Source organism: Rhipicephalus sanguineus, chromosome 10 (genome assembly GCF_013339695.2).
Source record: "Rhipicephalus sanguineus isolate Rsan-2018 chromosome 10, BIME_Rsan_1.4, whole genome shotgun sequence".
Taxonomy (NCBI): domain Eukaryota; kingdom Metazoa; phylum Arthropoda; class Arachnida; order Ixodida; family Ixodidae; genus Rhipicephalus; species Rhipicephalus sanguineus.
In genome coordinates, this window is record NC_051185.1 from 19,133,347 (window position 1) to 19,150,825 (window position 17,479).

The 17,479-nt window shown below is 46.6% G+C and overlaps 2 protein-coding genes across 2 annotated transcripts in view; one reads left to right on the plus strand and one right to left on the minus strand.

Moving 5' to 3' along the window:
• The first annotated feature begins 687 nt into the window (after positions 1-687).
• On the plus strand, positions 688-13,745 carry LOC119407185 (basic salivary proline-rich protein 3). Its single transcript, XM_037674057.2, has 3 exons — positions 688-1,582; positions 9,637-9,814; positions 12,088-13,745. Exons 1-3 carry the CDS (start codon positions 1,403-1,405, stop codon positions 12,678-12,680), a joined length of 951 nt encoding a protein of 316 aa, XP_037529985.1. The 5' UTR covers positions 688-1,402; the 3' UTR covers positions 12,681-13,745.
• A 481-nt stretch (positions 13,746-14,226) lies between these two features.
• LOC119407184 (monoglyceride lipase) overlaps positions 14,227-17,479 on the minus strand; it is a 78,267-nt gene continuing 75,014 nt past the window's right edge. Inside the window, exons 7-8 of the mRNA XM_037674056.2 lie at positions 15,882-16,013; positions 14,227-14,535 (exon numbers count right to left, since the gene is read on the minus strand). Of these exons, the coding sequence (XP_037529984.1) occupies positions 14,431-14,535; positions 15,882-16,013 (237 nt within the window). The 3' untranslated portion in view covers positions 14,227-14,430. The remainder of the gene's footprint in view (positions 14,536-15,881; positions 16,014-17,479) is intronic.

The window sequence follows — 17,479 nt, forward strand, 5'->3', positions numbered from 1 at the left end:
GTTGCCATTTGAAAGAATGCCTTTTCGTTATCTCATATAGTGGACATTTCAGAAGCAGATTTGACGTCAGGATTCGAGGAACATATTGATACCATCGTTACCAATAAATAGGCCGCGAAAAGTTAGCACACACAGAAGAAGAGCACAGACGAGGGCGAGCGCTGCCCTTCTAAAAAATATAGAAAATATGGACCACGATTCTTAAATATAGAGTTCTTGTTTCACGGTTACGTTTCAACACGTGGTGACCGCATGGGGGGCCTCACGGAAAAAAGTCATCGAGACCAGTCATGTCTGTGTAGCTTACGAACATACTTATTAAGAAAATAAATATATGGGATGAAGACATTCGTAGGTGGGCCGCGTGTTTGAGACCCCTCATCTAAATAATTAGAAAGAAAAACGTTGCAACCGGCTGCGGCCGGGACCCTATCACACAAGAGAAAGCTTTCTGTTTGCACGAAACACGCACATACTCAAAATATACCGTCTCACAATGCACTGATCCATTATCTTCCACTGCAGGTAAAAAATTTATAAAAGCACGATATAGCTACTGAACATCTGGAACACTACTTTTGTGTTGCCCCATACCTTCCCTCTCCTGCAGGCCGACGCCACCAAACACAATAAGGCTTACAGGGAGTTGGTCGAAGGACGTAATAAATTCGCGATAAAGACAAACCCTTCGGGGTTGGGGTTGGAAATGTGTTTGTACGCTAGCCACGCAGAAAAAAATTTGAATATTTTTTTCTCGTCAACTTCGCCACTCCGTGATGACGTGGATGATGGGGCGGCGCTGACACTCGCGATTTTCGGGCTAGCTCGTGCGCGCGATCGTCTCGAAGCGCTGGAGATACGCGAGCCCAGACTCGGACCGAAGGTGACCACAGGTGGACAATGACAGTTACAACGTCGTCAGCAGGTGCTTTCCCCTGCTCGCTACCCTTTGTCTTTGCGTTCCTCCTTCCTTTGGGTCTTGGAGACGGCGCCTGTGAAGCTGACGGTGGCAGCAGTGAGTCGTGCAGTGTTGGTGGGGGCGAAAACACCGGAACGCAACATATCGGAAGCTGCATTTCATTCGCAAGCTTCGAGACTGGAATGCGACGCCCCCAAATCTGACAAACAAGGGCGAACGAATATTTTTCAAGAAGTTCCGCGTGAGATGCGTCTATGACGTAAGCTCTGTCGAAGCGACTTCCTCGAAGACAAGCTGTCAGCCGGACTCGACGTCCCGCCCACTAAAGTGCCCGCTCCGCCCACCCACAGACAGCAACGTCATCTTGTCCGGAAACCCGAAAGAAACTCGACGGCCGAAACGAGTAGCTCGTCGTCTGCTCTCGAACGAGTTGAGACCGAAGGTCTTCTTATGCCTTTCGCGAAGAGTTCGCATTGAGCGGTCATGCTGCTCCGATTGTCGTTTTTCTTGGCGACTTGCGCCCTCTCGATGACGGCGGAAGTTGCCATTAACGACAGAAATGAAGACGATCCCTTCCCAAAGTGGTTGATCGACATGGGCAGTACCGTCAACGAATCGGACACGGCCATCTACAGCACCCGAAGGCCACGCGTCACTGGCAAGGTGAGTGCACGTATATGTGATGTCATTGCTCTTTGAGGACGATGATGATGACGATTATGTCTTCCAACTTCTCGCACCTCTCTTTTTCCTCGAGTGATCGCTTGACGTCAGCTGCGATTTTCGAATCACTTGTATTTTCGATTTGTTCGCGTCGCGTTTCTTGCATTGTTGTTTCGCTACTACATTTTTTTTTGTCCATAAAATTAAGGTTATGAAGGTGCCCAACGCAGGATCTGATTAGAGGGCCTTCCGGTTGACTTTGACCAACAGGGGCTGTTCCGGTTGGGACATTGCGCGTATCGAGTGGGCTATCCACACAGCTAGATCCATGGCTAGGCCTATCAGCGGTTACGATAAGCAAAGTCATCTAGAGCATGGATGAAAAAAAAGAAAGAAAATCGGGCAGTACATTAATAAAAACTAAGTCGGTATCATAACGATGTTGTAGGATATTGTAGAACGCAGGGGTCATATGAAAAACAAAGAAAGAAAATGAGAAACAGCTATAGCCAGAATACTGCTGACTGCGAAAGATGCGATTTAATTTTAACCAACGGGGTTGTAATCAAGTCTTAACATAGTCCCATTCCAAAAGGGATGCTGTTAAATATTCTCCTCTTCATCATCGTCATCATATTTTTTGTTTTGTTTTTATTACCGTAGAGTCCTTTCAAGCATTCGTATAAGGGTACTTTACGTGCCATTGTGTTTTATGTGAGCCCATGTCGTGGTTTATATTTAGTTCACCTAACGAGACCTAAGTTTGCACACGTTATGTGCGTCACGTTTTCCTAGCCTTGAATTTGATTTCATTCTCACTCTCTTTCTTTTGTTATTGTTTGCCTTTAAGGTAAATCCGTATATATCATCTGCTTAGAAAAAGAGAAGCACGCATGCGTACGGTCCAGGCCGCAGCACTCGTTAATCGATAACGTCTATTTGACTAATATCGCGACCCGAAGTAGGCACTCTGCGCTTCCTATTGTACACATTATTCAGCTCAACTATTGTGCTCTTTCTTCTCTCTCTTTCTTTCTTTCTTTCTTTCTTTCTTTCTTTCTTTCTTTCTTTCTTTCTTTCTTTCTTTCTTTCTTTCTTTCTTTCTTTCTTTCTTTCTTTCTTTCTTTCTTTCTCTCCGCAATCGCTTTCCTTATGTGAAGAACAACTAACTTGGCAGTCTAACGACTCGCCTGATTTTCTTTTTGCTTCCTTCCTTAGAACTAGCCTTCTCTTCCTTCTTTTTCATTGGAATATTTAAATTCTGGCGTTTAACGCGCAGTCGTGGACAATTGAAGCACGAAAAGCTATGGTTAAGCCTATAACGCGCTCTTTCGATTTGGACTTTTTTTTTTTTTTTTTGTAATACCCGTAATCTCCTACTGTCATCGTGACTTGGGTTTGCACGCTTAGTGTGAAGAGCAGTCTTTTTCAACCGCATAATTACAGGTGAGAGACTCCGCTGTCGAGTTATCGTTTGCGATGGATATTCGCGTTCTATTTGTCCATGACCGTTCACTCCCTTCGTGGCAGCCGTCAGCTGAGGACACGGCCTTCGTCTAGGTCGATGGAGCTAGCAGTGACGCGGACGCCAGCTGTTGTTGCTGGTGTCCTCTGAGCATGGTACATACAGAATGCAGTGGACTGGCCAAGTAGCGGGTGAATTTTCGAAATATTTTCTGTATTGTACAATTCCCAGGTGAGTGAGTCGATTAATCATTAATCTTAAGTGCCAATTATCAGTAATCCAAAAAAAAAATGACAGGAAGTGGAAGATGGAAGCTTGCGATGAAAAAATCGTAAACAGGGGGTGGATGATGCTCGAGCCGACGTTTCGACAAGTGGACTTGTCTTCTTCAAGGCTGGAACTGATTTATTTACTGAATTATCACTACTGAATTATCATTACTGAAACTATCATTACTGAATTGTCAGTACTAAAATACCAGTACTGAAATATCATTACTGAATTATGAGTAATGAAATTAGAGCCCGCACAATTTAGCAGGGTGTTCTTTCAGTCGCATGATATATTGGTGAATGCCAAACATCCCGGTGGCTGTATCCCGAGTAGTGGGCCAAAGAAATAAGAACCGGTTCTGAACCGGTTCTGATAAGAGGGGGTACTGGTACACTTTTCCTCAGTGTAGTGAACGGGCGACAAGATAGGAAGAGATGGCCAATCGTTTCCTCCTGATCACCAGAAGCTCAAAGGGGAAGTCACTAAACCTGGTCCATGCAAGTAAAAATTGAGGAAGGTAACTCAGTAACGAAATTTCATGATGGCAACTTCCGTCATCTTTGAATTACATACGTAAATCGCTGCGCCAGGAAAATAAAAGGTGGTCGTAGGCTCCTCGCCTTAATTTTAGTCCCTTCTTTCTTCTCTAATTTCCCTCTTAAGGCGAAAGCCTTAGGTTGCCTTATCAAACGGGAAAAGGCACTGTCGACGTCAAGCGGCGTCAACGAGGCAAAAAATCACCGCCACGTGATGACGTCATCATGACGTCAGAGTGCAGTCACATAACGTTACGTCACATGATGCCGTCATCAAATGACATCGTTCCTTGGTCAAAGGTGGGCCGCTCCCGGAGGCAGTGCAATACCACGTTGAGTGTAGAAAGCAGGGTTGCCACTGACTTTCGAGCAAATGTCGCCGAACTACGAGCAAAAAGTCGCCAAAAGTCGCCATTTTTTTTACAAATTTCGCCGAACAAGTCGCCATTCTAGATATGTGCGTCATACCTAGTAATAAAAATTTCCTCTCACGTATAGCCCCGTAGAATACAGTACCATCCAAGACCCTTAAATTATATTGACGTTTTCTCAATGCCAGTCGTATGGCCCGCATTACCATGGGAGTGCATGCTGCTGCTTCTCCGACTAGCCGCAAGATGTGCGTGGTGGAGCAAGGGTGAATGAATGAAACACTCACGATATCCTTCCATCCCTGTCCGCTCGTTTCAAAGGTAGAAGTGTGGTAAACATTGGGCGAAAACTGTGAAAAGCGTTGTTTGTAGCCAGCTTTACGCGAACATTATGAATTAAAAGGATTAAAAGGTTTATTGAAGGTAAGACGACAGAATTCTTACAGGAACCGATCACTACTGAGTCTTACACCTTTTCAGTGTGAACTAATATGATAAAGGACGTCACCGGCCCTTTCTTATAGTCCCTTATATCTACACGCGTCAATCCGATGCGTTATTAATGAACAGGTAGGCAATGTAAAATGTTATATAGCAATTGTTTTCATTGCACACGCTCACCGAGAGCAGTGGAAAATGCCTGAATAAATAATTTGTTATTGCACAAACAGCCGCGTACCCGCCTCTCTCCGCTATTCCGAAACAGTCTTTACCAGCTGAATTGGGGGTACTGCAACAGTAAATAAGTCGCCGAGCTATTCAGAACATTTGGAGCTTTGACGGAACAAATGGTTGGAACCTTCAGCCCCTTCAGAAGCGAAACTTTAGAGAAGCTTAAAGCGCCGAAAGCTATTAACTTATAGTCAAACACTGCCCCCTCGCGGTTTACATTTTGCTAGAATGTCTCTGGGGGACGTTGCCGTATCTCCTGCCTCTAGATGAATTGAAGAGATACGCACGAGTTACAGGACGGACATACGGAATGACGCGTAATGTGCACATTCTGCTCTTGGGTCTAAAACCAACAAAAGTACACATAATGTTGCCGCTCATTCGTTGGGAAGACACTGAGCTTAGGATGCATAACACAGTGGAGACCTAAGCCGAAAATCGCCAAAAATTCGCCATGTCGCCATTCATAATTTTAGGTCGCCACGGGCCCCTCAAATTCGCCAATTTGGCGAAAAGTAGCCACCATTGGCAACCCTGGTAGAAAGCTTTTGAAAAAAAAAAGGGGGGGGGGGGATAAGTACAATCGACTGGGAAGAAAAATAGGATGGATTTCGCCTTGGAGTCGTCATAGGCAAATGCATAAGCGCCCATGTGATTTTTTTTACCTACATGTGGCGCTGAGTTGTGCTCATCTACGGGCTGTCGAAAATAGCGGCACTGCTCAGTTTCGTAATCTCGTTAAAGTAACCACTCCGCACTTGCCCATCCCCCGACCCGTCTTCTGCTGCTACTCCCAGTGTTTTTCTTGCTTGACCTTAAAGAAGAAAGTAATATCTCTTTGTATAGGCATGTTTTCTCAGCAGATGGTTTTCAACAGAGCGGTGTTGCGTTTCGATTTTTGCTGCACGTGTGTTCAAAGAAACAAAGACATCTGTTTTTTGTTGGCTTGTGGGTCTGTGTTACGTCACAGATCTCTTCGTTTGTCTACGCTGATACATCAAGCAATGTTGACCGCCAGTTCTCGGTATTGTGTTTACGTCGCAAATATATAACTGGACTGAAAGGGGTAGCCAGCCATGGAAACGCTTTTCTTTCCTCTCCTTTCCTTTTCTTTTCTTTTCTTTCTTCCTTTCTTTATTTCTTTCTTTCCCGTCTGAACGACTTGCCTTGGGAACTCGTAGGCGCATGGCAGAAGCTGCAACACCATACAATGAAATTTTAAAGACGCACTTGGACATTGTTTTGAGCCGCCGTGGTTACTTCGTCAAGTGTCTTGACGCCAATGTACAACTACAATGGAAAATTGTGGGAGTTCATTCGCACCTTTTGGCGAAGAAAAATTAGCAGCTTCTATAAAGTTCACGACATCGTGTGCGTTTATTCATATAGATGGCGGGCGCGCACGCAGCGGAGAAGAAATGAAGAGCCATGTAGTGGGCAATGTAATGGAAAATTGTAGATGTAAGATTAAGAAACAGAAATAGAGTAGAGGGGAACAGAGAACGAACAGGGGTAGCTGATCTCCTGGTTTCCATTAAAGGGGCCCTGCAACACTTTTTCAGCGTTGTCAGAAAACGCTGCCGATCGGTAGTCGAGGCTCCCGAGAACACGCGAGCCAAACGCTACAGCGCAGCGCGCGGCCTAGAATTTACAAATAATTCTCAGTCAGCTAGAAATCACTCCCTCTTCTCTTCACAAATAATGCCATATACCCAAATTAACGGCTATTGGCTGATCTGAGCATCGTGAGCTGCATAGTTACTGCGGCCGCCGTGAGAGGCCCCCACGTGTCCGCGCGCGCGCTCGCGATCGCACTGAAAGTAAGCCGCACGTTCGAAGGAATAAAAAAGAAAAAAAAAATGCCCCCACCTCTCCGAAGGGAATCGTGCGGAAATGCGAATGCATTTCTTGCGCCGAGAGTACACGCCGTAGTAATTTTAATGGCGTAAATTAATGACGAGACGAGGATTTGTACCGTAACCATTTATTTACACATTCATCAGCACCTGTTTGTGTTGTCATTGTACCTGACGGCCATAATCTCACCCTTGTGGTCGCCGTTGGCGTTTCACAGCGGCGTCTCGAGCACACATTTCCGGATGTTCTTGAGGGGAGCCCAGCCAGCGAACGGTCGAGAGTGAGGCTAAAGTGAGCTAGCTCACTTTAGTGAGGCGCGAGCGGACGGGAGAGTCGGGCGCAGGGAGGAGAAAGAGCGAACGGCGAGAGAAGGAGCGGCGGAGCACTGCACCTACCCTCTCCTACACTCGCTCGCACCACATGCTCCGGTTGCTAGGGGCGAGGATAAGCGCGCTCGCCCGCAGCTGTTGCTATGGGAGAGTGAGAGCGGAGAGATAACACCTGCCGGCGCGCGGACAACGCCGGAGGCCTGACATAGCCCGACTAAGAAATGCATTCGCATTTAAAAAGTGCTCAACGTCATGACGCGTGCGTGACGTAACTTCTGTCTCCGTGTCATCCCTCCCTGCTTAACACCCAGCGCGTTCGTCGGGACGAGAGAAGAGAGAAAGCAATTACAGCGTGCGACAAATCTTTGTAACTCCGCTCGTACTTGACGGATTCGAAAAATTTTTGCGGCGGTCGATTCGTCAGGGAATAAACTCCTTTAGTGAAGCCATTCGATGGTTACTTGGGGAAGTGTTGCAGGGTCCCTTTAAGAGAAAAAATTGTGGAGCCCTTGCTCTATCAGAAAAATGGGTGCAAGCGAGGCTTTGCGTCGGCGTGCCTGACGTACTACCTTTTCTTTCTTTCTTCCTGTCTTACTTTTCTTTCTTTTCTTTCTTTTCTTTCTTTCCTTCCTTTTCTTTCTTTCCTTTCTTTTCTTTCTTCCTTTCTTTCTTTTCTTTCGTTCTTTCTTTCTTTTTCTTTCTCTCTCTCTCTCTCTTTCTTTCGCATTGTTCAGTGCTCTCTCCTAACTGTTTCTTTCCGCCATGCCGAGAATTGGACCTTCGTACACGTGCCTAGTAGCGCGACACTTCAGTTGCTACAGGCAACAACGACGGTCATGTGTTCACACACAGGCAACAATGGAATATGGCAACGTGATATTACAAATGACCTCGATAAAAGATCACATTGCCTAATCAGAAACGGCTGACCACCGACAAGCACAGTGATCGAGAGAGCATCAATTATTTGAAAATGGCACATACAAAAATCTACGTGAACGGCTCACCTTCGAGGGGCCAATTTCTGTACGCTCGCCGGCGCCGAGCTTTTCGCGTACGACGCCGCCAATGTAATGCGTGAGTTGTAAAAGACTCGCTTAAAGAAAGGGCCTGAGCGGTTTACGTAGTGCGTAGGAAAAAATAACCGGTGCATAGTTCGCACAGCGGAATGGATACGAAGGGATGGGAATGCAGGCGAGGACGGGAGAAGGTTAGATGGAGTAACGAAATGAGGAAGTTCGCAGGCATAAACGGAATCTGCCCTTGCAGCAAAACGGCAAGTTGGGCCAGTTGGTTGGGATTCATTTTTCTCCCTCGGTTACAGCGCAGCACGCACAAGGACGACAGAAGGAAAACGGACAACACGGCGCTGACACGCAACTGATCTGCTTGCGCAAGTCAGGGTGAAGTGGAGGTCAAAAGGGGAGGACTTCGTCCTAGACAGCACATGAACAATGGGCTGGTAATGACGATGACGTGCACGCAAATGGATGTTCGTAGAACGACGTAAACAATGAAACTCACAGGCTCCCTTGCACGTGCACTCGCCTAAGACGACTCGAAGACGAAAGCCAAGTTCTTCTTCCTCTCAGTCGACGTATTGATCCTTCCTCCACCCCCCTCCGAAAGCTCTTTGCACCTAACGTGGTTTTGCACTTCCTCAACCCGCCACGGTGGTCACGTGGTTATGGTGCTAGACTGCTGTCCCGCAGGTCGCGGGATCGAATCCCGGCCGCGGCGGCCGCATTTTCAATGGGAGCGAAAATGATCCAGGCCTGTTTGCTTAGATTTGGGTGCTTGTTAAGGAATCCCAGGTGGTCTAAATTTGCGGAGCCCTCACTGCAGCGTCTCTTAGTCCGTGTTTTTGGGACGTTGAACCCCAACAGTGTGTATATATATATATATATATATATATATATATATATATATATATATATATATATATATTATATATATATATATGATATCGTAATTTCGGCACCTAAAATTTTGTTGTTACATTACAGCCGTACGTTGCGCTGGGGGGCCTGGAGAGCGGCTCTTCAAATCCGAGATAATGAACAACTGTAATATAATTGTTGGAATTTAACGTCCCCCACGATATGATTATGAGGGACGCCGTAGTGGAGAGCTCCGGAAATTTCGACCACCTGGGGTTCTTTAAGGTGCACCTAAATGTAAGCACAAATGGCCTGCAGCATTTTCACCTCCACCGAAAATGCGGTCGCCGCGGCCGGGATTCGACACCGCGACCTTCGGGTCAGCAGTCGAGCACCATCCACTAGACCACCGTGGCGGGGCTGGTAATATGATTTCAAAAATGATATATTATTATTAGCTTATAAGTAGTTAGTACTAGTGCTCAGAGTAATTAGCAATCAATATTACTTAATTACTCATTACTTACTCTTTACTTACTCTTTTGTACTCAGGTTTGCTGTCTCATTCAGGCGTCGTCGTTTTTGTTGTGGTTCTCGTTGCTTTTGTTGCTAGCAACCATGCATGGCTCATTATTCAGTCCTCCTAAATAAACATTCTGTTTCCTTTACAGGTGAAAGGCGGCACAATCTGCCTCAACACCGAAGAGTGTGGCGTGGGCAAGTGCTGCCTCCGGCGGGGTAAGGATCCCCGACGCAAGTGCAGACGTTACCAGCGCATTGGTCAGCGCTGCACCGACGATCAGATGATGGGCGGCTACTACCAAAACTACTGTCCCTGCAACAGGCACTGTACGTGGCTCCTGTCTTATGCCTGCACGTTATTTCCGTCAATGGCAAGAGTCGGCATGTTACACATGGCGTTTCAAGAAATATGTACAAAATACTAAAAAAATCAGGAAAAGGCGACATTTGCTCGCTGTTTTCACAATTGCTTTTTCTGTAGCGGCAGGTATCTTAAGATGGTTAAAGACATAATTTCAGAGAAAAATTAGGAAGGTAAATTAATCAACTTTTAATAAGTGGAGTTAGGCTGTTATGTCGAATTGGAGATTTGAAGTTCTTAATGCGATGAACCGATCGTAGCTTTGAGGTGTATAAGAAGCGGCCTCTAGTAATTATTGTGGTGTAATGAAATTCATCCAAATTCAACGGTGAAACTGAAACTGAAGCACCAATGAGCGGAACAAGCAGACAACCAGAATGGCGCCACTGTTCAAGACAACGATTACGGAGGTGTAGTTCTTCCGCGTTCGTTAGCGTATGTGCGACATGCGTGTTATAACTGCAAGCGCAGCCCGCACAGCCACACAACGAAGTCGGTTGATGGTTGGCATAACGACGCTCACTCATTCTGGACGTCTCAGAATAACATGGCAGTAGCGCTGTTCCGCGTTTCAGTTTCGGTTTCGCGGCTGAATTTGGGTGAATTTCATTACTTCGCATTTATTATTAGAAGCCTATTTCTCGAAATCCCGAAGCTGCAAAGGGTTCTTCGCATGAAGGTCTTGAATTCTCCCATTTGATACAACCGCCTAACTCTACTAATTAAAAAGTTAGCTAACTTAACATTCTTAATTACTGGCCCAAATGATGTATTTAGCCATCTTAAGATGCCTGCGGCTACAGAAGAAGAAATTGTGGAGACATCGAACAAATATCGCATTTCCATTATTTTCCAGGATTTTGGGCACATTATATTGAACACCCGTGCATTCACTTCAATCAGCCGGCGGCCTGCAACGTACTGTCGACCGCAAAAGTTTGCGGGATGTGCAGCGCGTGGCGGAGCGACGAAAAACTGCATTGCTGCGTCACCTACAGTGATGCGGCGGGTGTTGAGGCTATCGGCCTCGGCGATTAGCGACGGCGCGTTTAGACAACGTGCCGTTGCCAGATCTAATCCCGGAGGCTGCGGCCAATAGCCTCAACACCCGCCACATCACGGTAGGTGACGCAGCAATGCAGTTTTTCGTCTCTCCGCCACGCGCTGCACATCCCGCAAACTTTTGCGGTCGACAGTACACACGCAGACACGTCGGTAGTTGGCAAGGAAATCTGAGGAAAAGTTGAGGACCGTGCAGCGAGTGATGGAATGAACAAAAATGATGTAAGAACTGCGGACCATTGATTCGCTTAAGTTTCCCTGGTGTTTCTCTGCACTTTTCTGTTCTCTCGGTGCGATTATGTGATTTTTTTTTCCTTTTCTGTTCTTGTGATTATCCGATTTGTTTTGCGATTTTCTATTTTCTCTTCTATGATCTCCATTTTTACTATTTTCCTACTGTTTGCTGCTCCGAGCACGGTGCGTCTAACTCTCGGCGCTGGCGTTTCGCCTCCGCTTCTCTCTTCCGTAAATAAGTGTCTAACTCCAGACGCCGTCGCTTCGCTGGCTCGGACAGACTAATTAACCCTTCGGCGATGCTGGCGTTCACGGGCAAGCAAGTGCTAGCGTTCCAAACGTGCATCCTGCTCGGCTTATGTGTATAAAACGTGGGACCTGCGCGACGCCAACGCGAGGTGTCAGGCTATGACAGGACGATTCCTTAAACTGCTGCGCAGTTAAAAATATGTTAGGTGTAGTACTAAGAAGCAGAAAGACAGCAGTCCCGTTTAATAAACAGGCGCAGCTGATGCCTATACGTTAAGAGGGAAAATTTTGAGGCAGTACCAACTTGGGTAATCGTTTTCTACACAAGCTCGAAAGCCTTCATTAAATTGAGATTGCGTGTTGCTGTAAATTTGAGATTGAGCGTTGCTGTAAAAGCGAATAGCTTAAGCTAACCAAGCTTAACAGTCAGAGCAGATGCTTTTGTACATTGACAGTTCGTAACTAAACTCAAAAGGTGCAAACCAGACACGGACGAAAAAGGTACAGCGCACATATAATACAAATGAAGAATTATGCCTGAGGAGCAAGTGTTAATACACAAAGAAAAAAGGCACGTAACATATACGTGTGTGTTATGTACCCATTCCGTCCGCGTCTCTTTCGCGCCTAGCGCTTACTTATACAACGCATAGAACAAGTTGAATTAATTGTGGAAACTCGTCTGCCATCGCAGCCATTTGCACGGTGGTTGGTCACGTCCTGAAGTGCGTCAAGAAGCAACCGATACAACGACCAGGTCCTCGAGGTCCTCGACCGGCGACTCCGCCGCAGGAGGAAAAAGAGAGCAAGGAGAGCGAGGAGATATCGAACCGCCCAGGGGCGCCGCCCAAGAACCCAACCTTCAACCAGACCAAGCTCGAGTTTCCGGAAATACCGGAGTTCTTCAAGACCTTCGGCACCTCGGAATCGTCACTGTTTCCAAACGAAGGAGGAGGAGAAGGTGAAGGAGAAGAGGGTGGAGAGGAGGGTGAAGAAGAGGGTGAAGAGGCCGGGAAGCACGGCGACGACCTGCCCGAAGACATCACGCCACAGGGTCAACCACTGCCCGAAGAGCCGCCAGAAGAGTCCACCGAGAATGAGGGGGCCCCCACTGTAACGAAACCGAGCCCTGCTCAAGGTTCGCATAGTCCAGCGCTTAGCGGTGGCCGTCGGCTATCTGGCCCGGTAAATCATGGACCGCGTGCTAGTCCACAGGAAGGACTTCCCGGGGCAAACAATGTGCCTCATTTGCCACCGTCTCCGCTGCAGCCTGCTGGCAGCGATTAGCGTTAGCAAGGATTACTTCGTCATCTAGGGGATGACCTGGAATCATCGCATCGGGCGCGTATCCAAGGAACCTTTCCGCAGGTTCCCTGCAGCAGCCGCCCGATGTCTCGGATAAGCACAAACTTCTAAGCTGTCTACTCGTTTGGGAAAATCTAGGTACAAAATAGCCTGGGCCTGAGGCAGATTTCGCTTCATAAGCCCACACACTCTACCGTACGTCCCGAAGTTTTTTTTTTAGGTCTTTCAGATCCCTCTCTGCAGGCCATGCGTTGGTCCTTCATGAAGCAACAAAAAAAAAAAAACAGATTACGCGAAAATAACGCGAAGAGCGCGCTTCGTCGCCAACGTTGTCAGAAGCAACGAAAATGACTTTAGGCTACAATGAAGATTAAAGGGACACTAAATAGAAACAATGAATTGGTTTAGATTGATAAAGTGTGCTCGGAGAACTCGTGTAGTTTATTTCACCATTATAGGTTTATGATTAGAGTAGAAAACTAAGTTCAAAGTTTCATTTTTAAATTTCGCGCCGAACCTTGTAATTCGTGATGTAAAAGATTTCAAACAGCATTTAACGTATTTTGGCTCCACTGGCTCGACGAAATTTCCACAAACTCGTTGTATGAGGTCTCTGGCCCCCTCAGAGGACAATGTACTTCGATTTACCGATTAGGAACTACGTAGGCCCAAGCAGGCGCAGTCAAAAATATGTGACGTCATGGCAAATGGCGCGGGAATTCCAAGGTGGCGTCGCCACCTGTATTCTTTTTGCGCCTTCTCTCGCTTATTAAGCGTCTTCTCGCAGCAAGCGTGGTGCCTTTGGTATCGTGGAAGACTACCAATGCGAGAAAAATCGTTTGGTCTTTAGTGTCCCTTTAATGGGTCAGCGTCATGTACCGGCGATGTCCTGGCGCAGGTTCAAATTCACACGCGCCCATTCCCGGAGTTTGCAGCCTTGTGGAAGTAATGACAAGTGAACACAATATGCAGTGTTAATAGCGGGAAATATATACAGTTTATTTGCATCCGTTTCTGTACAACATGCGCAAGATTTCCTTGCTTTTTCAACTTGAGACACGCTGAATAAAAGAAAAACTTATCACATGTTATCTCGCCGAATCAAAACATTTCAAGATTGCGTTGTGTGCACGAAAACATCTCAATATGTGTGGCTTCGGAAAGATGTCAGCATGTACAGCATCAATACAATATCTACACAAGTGCATAGAAAGGTGTTTATTGCAACTAAATGAAGTTTCACCTAAGATCGATTTGGGCTCGATTTGACGTCAATCAAAGAGGCCCAGTTGCCTTTCAATAACGCTAATAAAATCCCCGAGGCTGGGCGTGCAGTTACTTGAATAAACCTAGATATTGTGCTAAAAGTACCATTTTTTTTAACTACAAGGCGGAGTGTATGCTTACTTTGGAGGGTACAGAGCATCGAAATCGTGTATTGCTATCTCTTTAGGGACGGTCCTTGCGTAATGCATCGTTTTGCAGCCACACTTAGCTGCCATTATTTGCAAAACACCTTCACCGGGTATTTTTCCTTTGTTGCTCAGTTTGTGCATATAGTGGACGTATTCTATTCTTCCCACAAGGCCAACGATCCCACGAGTTCAAGGAAAAATAGTTCCTCAGAAAGCGACTGCTATTTGGAATTGTCTAGACATCACAGTATCTTCTTCACGCACACCTCGCTATCTCTTTGATCGGCCGTAGATATCGGAAGCTGTTGACCTTCCGATCACGATGGTATCCTGGCTGTGTACCAATTGGCGATATCCTGAAGAACCTGTTGCGCCATTTCGTCGGGTTCAGTGAGTAGGCTATGGTAGCAGTCCTTGTAGACCTGTAACAAGAGAAAAGTTGCAATGTGGGTTTGTTGAAGTTGCATCGTTTTGATGCAGCGCGAAACGACGCACGGGCACCAGAAGGCACACAAGGACGCCACACAGCGGTTTAAGGACACCATAACAAGGACACCAGGGACTCAACTAAGGACACCACACAGCAACAAGCATAGGTCAGCAACGTGACTCGCTCAGATTCACTCACCTGGCGCTCCTTGACCATCAATGGTCATTGCACCATTAAACAACATATAGCATTCAGATCGAGCCGTGAGTGAGTGAGTGCTATTGAGGAAAATTTTGAAGAGTCCGAGTGAGCCTTAAGCGCAAAATATATTTCTTAAGTGACCATATTTTTTTGCCAACCTATGGCAACAAGACAGCCTTTGCTATAACGTTAGCGGAGAAAGCTTTATTTGATCCTGAAGTTAACAAATTAACTTAGGTGTGATAACCATGAAAATATGAAGATATAGCACTGAAATGTTACACTGAAAATATGAAAGTGCAATAATCTAGCTTTAGTACAGCGACAGGGACATTGCAATGAATAATTGTTGGGGTTTTACGTCCCGAAGCCACGATATGATTGAGGGATGCCGTTGTGGAGGGCTGCGGAAATTTCGACTACATGCTGTTCTTTAACGCACATCGTAAGTCGAACTACACGGGCCTCAAGCCCTTCGCCTCCACCGAAGCGCAGCCGCCGCGGCCTTCGGGTTAGTGGTCGAACACCATAAACACTAGACCACCGCGGCGGGTGGCCCTACAATAAGGTAACCGTGCAAAACTGGCGTCCATGTTTGCTTGCCTTATCTTCTCTTAGAATGAATCCTTACCAAATAGCTCGGCTTTGTCGTTGTAACCTACAAGCTCCTTCAGTTTACTGTTTTAAACAAGGACGTTGCCTTAACAACTCGCTTTGATCTAGAGCACTGATCAGCGCATTTAGATAAAACAGCGCACCCGTGCTATGGAACAAAGGAAGGTACAGGTTGAATGGAAGAGTGATATGGCGATGGCACCACATTATTCCTTTCATTTTACGTCGTTGCTACTACACTGCAGTTAAAGACAATGAATACAACAGACAATGACAATTGTCTGTTGGGTTCATTTGGCTGTGTCCAAAAAAAAACGAGCCCCTCGAAAAAAATTTCACTTCGTTCATGAGCACACTCATGGTGTACTACAAGCGGCTCTAGCTTCAAACTCTGCATTATCTCGCGTAGATTCGACGCGCGTATAGCTGCAGCGGTAGTGTTTTTAGACCTTGAAGCAGGAGTTTCGGGACTTTGGTTAGACAGTGCTTTTAAGCAATTTGCATGATGTGTTCAGCGCACACCTTGAAGCTCTTGTCCTTAGTGAGCGCCTTCTTGTAGAAATCTTCGGACCCTCCAATGTCGCAGAGCTTGTCAGCGGAGCCGTGCTGAATGAAGAAAGGCGTGTCGATCGAGTCGACCTTAGCCTGGAGGTCCTGAGAAAAAGAAAATGGAGTTGAGTGTTAATCCAAGGTCGGCATTTGGTGTGTAGAGGAAGGAGACAAGAAAGGCAGAAGGTAGGGGGTATCGACTATAGTCTGTTACAACTGAATGATAAATACCAGCTCCGCCCCCGGAACTGCGCCTCGCTTGCCAATGACCTGTTCAACAGGGGTGAAGGCTGGTTTCTTTTCAAGCCATTAGTACTTGTCAGGTAATGGAAATACCACGCAAATTGAGAAATAAAAGTCATTCCTACCTAAAGTGTTCCCTCCCACTGACAAAAGCCCGATACTCCCACTGACAAAAGCCCGATACTCCCACTGACAAAATCCCGATACTCCCACTGACAAAATCCCGATACTCCCACTGACAAAATCCCGATACTCCCACTGACAAAATCCCGATACTCCCACTGACAAAATCCCGATACCCCACTGACAAAATCCCGATACTCCAGTGACAAAATCCCGATACTCCAGTGACAAAATCCCGATACTCCAGTGACAAAATCCTCGCGTCTCCTCTCTATCGCCCGCGCAATGCCGCCTATATGCGACTGGTACAATGTTAATCGCCCGTATAGCCGGCGCTTCCTTGAATCTTGGTGGCCTTGAGCGCAGCTGAAGCTCGCGTACAGGTAGTGACACGAAGAAACTGGTCGATGCGCACGTGTCTTACTCAGCTCCTAAGAGCAGCCCATCTTGCGTCAAACTTGTATTGCACAACGAGACAGACTTGCAACCTGATGTGCGCTTCTCACAACTACGCACCTGGGATTTTTTTCTTCTTTTTCTCTCTTATATTTTAGAGGGTTTGACGCAAGGTGTGTTACGAGGAATAAATGCAAATCAAGGAAATGCATTTGACTGGACTCCGTGCAAGGACTGCAGACTGGAAACTGCAACCATTGGATAACAGGCGACAAACGTCGCAGTGTTCATGTAGGCCTGGCTTTACCAGCATTAGGTGGTTGAGACGAATCCGCTTAATCCACGTAACCGCGCGCTAACCCCCGAGACTAGGGACGCTTGCCTTTGTCGAGATTAAGCAGAATCGAGCATGAATTAAACAAGGACTGCGGAACAGCAGCTTAGCCAGGAATTTTTCGGGGGGAGGGGGTGGTGGCTTTAACCGCACTATGTATTTTCGTGCGGCCGTTGGTATGAGTGCGTGTATATATACACATGCGAAAATGAAAATTTTCGAGGGGAGGGTGTTTGAACGCCCTCGCCCCCCGGCTACGCCAGTGGAACATAATTTAAGAAGAGCTACTTTGGTTGGTTTGTACACAACGTAAGTGGAATAGCCCACACTTAGATACGGACGGAGCAAGCCATACGACACAAGCACTAACAAGCGTGACAAGAGCATATGTCGTCTTGCGTACTCCAGTCCCTGTAATGGTACATTCGGCTGGGCGCCATCGCGCTCTGACTCGGGTTGCCACAATGCATAGCTC

Coding starts and splice junctions, on each gene's coding strand:
- LOC119407185 (XM_037674057.2), top strand. CDS start 1,403: ATGCTGCTCCGATTGTCGTTTTTCTTGGCGACTTGCGCCCTCTCGATG. Junction 1,583..9,636: donor GGCCACGCGTCACTGGCAAG/GTGAGTGCACGT, acceptor TTTCCTTTACAG/GTGAAAGGCGGCACAATCTG. Junction 9,815..12,087: donor CTGTCCCTGCAACAGGCACT/GTACGTGGCTCC, acceptor CTGCCATCGCAG/CCATTTGCACGGTGGTTGGT.